A 7,278-nucleotide genomic window follows, 5' to 3' on the forward strand; every position below is an offset into this window, starting at 1 on the left:
TCCTTTTCCCATATAACAAATGCCCACTTCGGGAGAAAACGAGGGGAGAAACTAGCTTTTCAAAACTATTCCGAAGAAAAGATTCGTTTACATCTAAGTGTCCACACTTGGCAAATTAGAGGGGGGGGGGGACCTTTGTATGCTACAGGGCGATTCACTTTATCAATAATTTAATAAGTTCAAAGAGAATCTTTGCAAGAAACAGAAAAGGGCTTTTTGTTTTTAAATCAAGTTGCTGTTGTTTTTCTTTTTTCCACCGCTGTAAGTTTGTTTGTGGTTCCGAGAGCATGTCACCCGGTAGCAACTGATTTTTATTCGTTCCAAAAAAGATAATTCCTTCCTTACCCAACCTTGTTCTAAGAGTTCTCAGTGACACAGCTCTGGCTCCAAGAACTCTTAAAGTGCAACGGACACCTACGTGGCCTCCCCCAGAACGCCCACCTGTGCTCAGGTCTAAAAGGACGTGACTAAAGCCCCGACGCCTAGAGCTTAGCCTTCCCAGGTAAAGGAAGGCCCAAGCGAGAGTGCGGCAGGGCTCCTCCAAAGGGCCCGTTTTGTCTGAAGTTTTCCAGTCTACACGGGCCTTGCCGCCCTGAGCTGCCACCTTTGGAAACTTCATCCTCCACGCAGGAGCAGTTTTGCAAGCTCCCGTGGTGACCCTGCTGACGTTTCTGACTCAGGCAAGAAGCAGAATTCTAAAGTAACAACCCTAACACCGAGGGGCGTCCGAGTGCTGGAGGGGTCCGGAAAGGACTTGTCAGTTCAAGGTCGGTTTGGCCCACGGGACCCGCCAAGAGAATCGGGGACTGCCCGGTCGCCGCCAGCCTTCGTTGGCGCTCAGCTTTGGTTTTCATTGATTCCCTCTGCAAGAGTGCTGCAGAATCTCCAGCCACCACACCAGCCTTGGAGAACCAGACCGCGTTAATCTATTTATATGGATTATTACAGAAGAACAGCGGGCGTTGAGTCACCCAAACATTTGCTTCCAAAAGACCATTTCTAAGCACTTTTGGAAGCCGGCAGGCTCCGGGAGCAGAAGCCCAGATCCGCATTGAGGCGCGGCTGTAGCAATTTCCAGTGCTGTAAATGCCAGCGAAGCCCGGGGTACCGCGGAGACAGTTTCGAAAAGTAGTGGGATGTACGCGTGTGGTGGTGGTGGGGGGGGTCCTAGTCTAGACACGCGCGCGCGCGTGCACGCACACACACACACACACACACCGCTTCACACTGAGATTCCAAAACTGTGACATTCCTAGAGTAGAGAGCAAACTTACACACTCGGACGTCCCGGGTCCCCCGCCTGCACCGCGGCGTCCCCCCCCCCTCCAAGTCCCCTCACCCCACCATCCACCCTCCAGCAGCACTCCCCTCCCTTCTCCTCCCCTCGTGTCTCGTCACCCAACCCGGAGCCATAATCCTCCTCCCCCTCCCCTCTCCAAAATCCGGTCCAATCAGCGACTTGCCAACCCTGATGACTGCTAAGCCGTGATTGGCCAGAGGTCTCTAAGGTGAAGGGGGAGTATTTATTAAAGAGACCCCGGGCTGGGAGCTGGAGAGCCGACTGCGCTGCTCGGAACTGCCTGGAAACTTCAGTGGGGCAACAACTTTACCAGTTCTCAGTCCAGGAACTTTTCTTTGCAAGAAAGAGGGGTGCAAGTGGCCCCGATTTCGTTCTCTGTTTTCCCTTCCATCTCCGCTTCGATTCGCCTTCCCGGGGTTTGGAGCGGGCAGCTGAGTACCCGCCACCCAGCGCCTCTGCTAAGTACTCACCGCCGCAGCCCGGTGACGCGCCAATCTCCCCGGGAGCCGCTCGCTCGGCGTCCGCGTCTGGGCAGCCGAGGGAAGAGGAGCCCCAGCCGCTGCGGCTTCTCGCCTTTCCCAGCCACCCGCCCCCTGCCCCGGGCTCGCGTATGAATCTCCTGGACCCCTTCATGAAGATGACCGACGAGCAGGAGAAGGGCCTGTCCGGCGCCCCCAGCCCCACCATGTCCGACGACTCGGCTGGCTCGCCCTGCCCCTCAGGCTCAGGCTCCGACACGGAGAACACGCGGCCCCAGGAGAACACGTTCCCCAAGGGCGAGCCGGATCTGAAGAAGGAGAGCGAAGAAGACAAGTTTCCCGTGTGCATCCGCGAAGCGGTCAGCCAGGTGCTGAAGGGCTACGACTGGACGCTGGTGCCCATGCCGGTGCGCGTCAACGGCTCCAGCAAGAACAAACCACATGTCAAGCGGCCCATGAACGCCTTCATGGTGTGGGCGCAGGCTGCGCGCAGGAAGCTGGCGGACCAGTACCCGCATCTGCACAACGCCGAGCTCAGCAAGACTCTGGGCAAACTCTGGAGGTGAGCGCGCGGGACCGCAGGGTGGGCTCGGTGGCTATCGGGACACGGGCTGCACTCACCGACCGCGGTCCGCCTCCCTGAGCCAAGGAGTTGCAGCCTGGGATCTGAGGGGCCGGGATGCGAGATGGGAAGCGGCTAGGGGAGGTTGGCTCAGAGTTTGAGAAAGTTCTTGGGTTAGCTCTTGGCGACGGGGGGGGGGGGGGGGGGGGGGGGGGGGGGGGGGGGGGGGGGGGGGGGGGGGGGGGGGGGGGGGGGGGGGGGGGGGGGGGAAGCGGTGTTGTGTAGCACGTGATTGCTTTTAGAAGCGGTGGGGGAGTGAGGGATGTGCCAACTCGGTCCCCTCGAAAGGAACAATTAGGGGAAGCAATCGCCCCACCACCACTCCCCCCCCCCCAAGTTGCGCTCTTTCCTGGGAAGAAGGGATGAAGGGAAAGCTGGGATGGAAGTGACCCAGGCAAGAAGTAGGGAAAGCTACTGAGAACCGGTAGGGGCGTGGACCGACAGAGAGCTTCTTGCAATTTAAGTGGGTTTTCGGAAAGTTTTTACAGGGTGTTGGGCGGGGGGGGGGGGAGGACCGCTCCGGTAGCAAAGGCGTTTAGAGCAGCCTCAGCAGGGAGCTATTTTCATCTTCAGGGTTTCCAAAATAGGAGGCCGGGGAGGGGGCGGGGCGAAGAGTGACCGTTCAGGTCGATTCCGAGCACTTAGAAGAAAGAAAGAAAAGTTCTGAGTCTCAGTGGAGGATGGCAAGCCGAATGGAGGGAGGAGGGGTAGTGCCCGAAGGAGGGGTGGGGACATGACAGCTCCTGGGGTTTCACTGACCCCCCCCCCTTTTCTTCTGCCCCTCTTCCCAGACTGCTGAACGAAAGCGAGAAGAGACCCTTCGTGGAGGAGGCGGAGCGGCTGCGCGTGCAGCACAAGAAAGACCACCCCGATTACAAGTACCAGCCACGGCGGAGGAAGTCCGTGAAGAACGGGCAGGCAGAAGCCGAGGAGGCTACGGAACAGACGCACATCTCTCCCAACGCCATCTTCAAGGCGCTCCAAGCCGACTCCCCGCACTCCTCCTCCAGCATGAGCGAGGTGCACTCCCCGGGAGAGCACTCCGGTGAGTAAAGCAAAAGTGACCCACTAGACTTAGCCACTCTGGGCCCCCCGGGCACACCCTAAAGCGCGCTCCCCCCGCCCCCGAGAATCTGGGTGGGAACTTCGCGCTCCATGGAGTAGGGAATTCCCTGCACTCCCTCCCTGTCCAGCACCCACCGAAATGGGCAGGCGCGCTGGACACACACACACCTCGCGAAACTTGCCCAATTTTGTGCTTTGCGCCTCACCCCCAAAGCACACATCCTTCTACAGGTAGCAATTTAGTCTTCCGGACCCTTGGGACCTCAGACCCCTCCCCTGATAAAAGGAGCTTGCCTAGTGTGTACCTGCGGGTTAATCATTCGGCGACTTATCGCTGGTGCAGCGCGCCTCCTGCGCGGGCTCGGGTCCTAATGACACCTTAGCAACCAGGGAGGTTCCCCAGGGGGCTCCTAAGACCAGGGGCTTTGCACAGCCTTTGTTGATTTTTTTACGGTTTGTCTTTCTCTTTTATTGCCTGCAGGGCAATCTCAGGGTCCGCCGACCCCACCCACCACTCCCAAAACCGACGTGCAAACTGGCAAAGTTGACCTGAAGCGAGAGGGGCGCCCTCTGGCAGAGGGGGGCAGACAGCCCCCCATCGACTTCCGCGACGTGGACATCGGGGAGCTGAGCAGCGACGTCATCTCCAACATCGAGACCTTTGACGTCACTGAGTTTGACCAATACTTGCCGCCCAATGGCCACCCAGGGGTGCCGGCTACACACGGTCAGGTCACCTACACCGGCAGCTACGGCATCAGCAGCACTGCTGCCTCCCCTGCCACCGCGGGCCACGCGTGGATGTCAAAGCAGCAGGCGCCACCCCCTCCGCCGCCGCAGCCCCCGCAGGCCCCGCAAGCCCCGCAGGCGCCTCCGCAGCAGCAAGCGCCCCAGCAGCAGCAGCAGCAGGCACCCCCGCAGCAGCAGGCACACACGCTCACTACACTGAGCAGCGAGCCGGGTCAGTCCCAGAGAACACACATCAAGACCGAGCAACTGAGCCCCAGCCACTACAGCGAGCAGCAGCAGCACTCCCCGCAGCAGATCGCCTACAGCCCCTTCAACCTTCCACACTACAGCCCCTCCTACCCGCCCATCACGCGCTCGCAGTACGACTACACAGACCACCAGAACTCCGGCTCTTACTACAGCCACGCAGCGGGCCAGGGCTCGGGGCTCTACTCTACGTTCACCTACATGAACCCCGCGCAGCGCCCCATGTACACCCCCATCGCTGACACCTCCGGAGTCCCTTCTATCCCGCAGACCCACAGCCCGCAGCATTGGGAACAACCGGTCTACACACAGCTCACCAGACCCTGAGGAGCCCTTGAAGAGGGATGGCGATAGAGCTGATCGTTAAAAGAAAGAAAAGAAAGAAAAAAAGAAAGAAAGAAAGAAAAAAGAAAGAAAGAACCGAAGAAATCAAGAACCAGTTGAAATTCCTTTGGACACTTTTTTTTTTTTTGTCGTTGTCCCTATTTCTTAAAGACATGTAAGCGAAGGTAACTAGTGCTGAGATTCCAGGAGAGAGACTTTAAGACATTATCCGAGCACATGCCAACCTAAGACAAATGGCTGGGCCACTCGTGGCCAGATGGACCCACCTGAATCATCAAGGAAGGATTTGGTTCCTTCAGAGTCAGCTTGGAGGACGATTGGAGAATCTCCCTGCCTGTTTGGACTCTGTAATTATTTTTTAGCCGTAATTAAAGAAAAAAAAGTCCTCTGTGAGGAATATTCTCTATTTTAAATACTTTTAGTATGTACTGTGTATGATTCATTACCATTTTGAGGGGATTTATACCTATTTTAGATAAAAAATTAAATGCTCTTATTTTTCCAACAGCTTAACTACTTGTAGTTCAACAGTGTCCCCTAGCCTTCCTTGCAACCAGAATATTTGTGTACAGATATGCTTTCTCCTTAAACTAAAAAAAAAAGAAAAAAAAAAGAAAAAAGAAAAAGAAAAAAGGCATTGTTATAATAACATTAAAAATAAACACAGAGTTTTGTTACATCATCAGTTTTGGGGGTGAGCTTTGGTTAATTCTCCAGGCTCTCGGATTTCAGGAGCAGCTGCCTTAAAAAATGAAAGAAAGAAAACCTTATTTTGCAATAAGGGGAATAAACATAGAGAACATTGGTGAGCTTTATCATATAGATATATATTTTTTAAATGAGAAGAACACCTTGAGCCTTAAACCCCCGCTGCTGGGAAAATGCAAACGCTGTTCCTAGAACATTCACCGTGCCTGCCTTTGCTTGCTGGCTGCAGCCTCAGAAGGAAAGCCAACGACAAGCCAAGGAGACCATATTTTCTTGGGGAAGATTTTTTTAAGCAGCCTGTAAGTGCCCAAGCACATTGCCCCCTGGTTCCTGCCTGGGCCCCATGTGCACAGCAGATGCTGGAGTAGGCCTGCTCAGACTGTGACTGTCACCTGTGCCTCCCTGAATACCAGCGTTTAACCTCCAAGACATTCCACGTGCTAAAATTATTTATTTTGTCAGGAGGAGTTTTCATTTTTTTTTAAGAAAAAAAATCTCCTTCCTTTTTTTTCTTTTTTAATTTACTGTCTTTAAGGTAGATTGTTGGCGCCTTCCTCAAAGGGCATCGTCATCTGTTAAATTATGTTCTTAACTGTAACCATTTTTTTAATTTATCTTTAATCTTTTTATTATTAAAAGCAAGTCTCTTTGAAGTCTTCATTCTAGATTTGTACAAATGCTTTCTTTTCGTCCGTCCTTGTGGTTTTTACACCCCCCCCTTTGTTGTTTTTGTTGTTGATAACAAGGTGGAAACCTATTTCTTTCTGTGATGTACACACGAGAAGGTACAAATGCCGTCGCTCATCACTTTGTCGTTTGCAGTGTTTTCTGCCACGGGCCTTTGGGCTGCCTGGACTGACTGTGGAAGTGTCCACGTGTTGTCAACGCAAGCCCCTGCCAGCCTGTGTCGTGGCTAGCCCCCTGCCTGCTCTCCTGCACAGAGACATCCATGGGATGGACAGACCTTAGTTCTTACTCACTGCTGTGGCTGGAGAAGATGAGGGTTGCTTTTCAAATTTCAACAACAGCAGACTTTTTTTTTAATTTAAAAAAAAGATATATTAACAGTCTTAGAAGCCAGTAGAGTAAAACCTTAAAGCATTCTTATAATATGGCATCCTTCGATTTCTGTATAAAAACAGACCTTTTAAAAAATATTTCTGTAACTTAAAACCTGACGTGTAAGTCCTATTTTTCTCTTTAGGTAAGGTTTGGTTTGTGTTTGTGTTTTGTTTGTTTCCCCCTCCAAACTTTTTGTTCTCTGTGGAACTCACCTTTCTTTCCTTCCTTTCTTTTTTTGTATATTATTGTTTACAATAAATATACATTGCATTAAAGTGAAAACAGCCCTGTGGATTTATTTCCTACGTTCTCCAGTTAAAGGCTGACTTGAGGAGTCCGGGTACTAAAGAGATTGTAAGAGGGTGATGATCTTAGTGGTGGTTTCGATTTGATTTGATGGCTTCCCTTGCCAGTTTTAAACTGCACAGTGAAAGACTGAGTCTCCCACACCCCCAAACCTGAACACAAAGCCTCTTGGAAAGGGTCACCCCAACAAGCCACACAGAAAATGTCATGTCAGTGTTGCCGGCTCTGGCAAAATGTGTGTTGTGGTTTTCAAACCCCTCTGCTTCAGGGCAGACGCTGTTCTCCTATGGAGGTCAGAGGGGAGAGGGAACATTAGGCCGGACATCAGCCGCCTGTCAGGAGACCAAATGCCAGAGGGAGTGGCTCTTTTATCTGAATGCCATATGGCAAACTCT

The 7,278-nt window shown here is 53.0% G+C and overlaps 1 protein-coding gene across 1 annotated transcript; it reads left to right on the forward strand.

Annotated features, from left to right (window-relative positions):
* The first annotated feature begins 1,541 nt into the window (after window positions 1-1,541).
* Window positions 1,542-6,859, forward strand: Sox9 (SRY-box transcription factor 9). The gene is made up of 3 exons (XM_050140457.1): window positions 1,542-2,341; window positions 3,193-3,446; window positions 3,948-6,859. The coding sequence occupies exons 1-3, from the start codon at window positions 1,911-1,913 to the stop codon at window positions 4,787-4,789; spliced, it is 1,527 nt and encodes a 508-aa protein (XP_049996414.1). The 5' UTR covers window positions 1,542-1,910; the 3' UTR covers window positions 4,790-6,859.
* Window positions 6,860-7,278: the final 419 nt, after the last annotated feature.

This window comes from Alexandromys fortis, unplaced genomic scaffold (assembly GCF_014885135.2).
Source record: "Alexandromys fortis isolate MF-2015 unplaced genomic scaffold, M_Fortis_MF-2015_v1.1 scaffold_39, whole genome shotgun sequence".
Classification (NCBI taxonomy): Eukaryota; Metazoa; Chordata; class Mammalia; order Rodentia; family Cricetidae; genus Alexandromys; species Alexandromys fortis.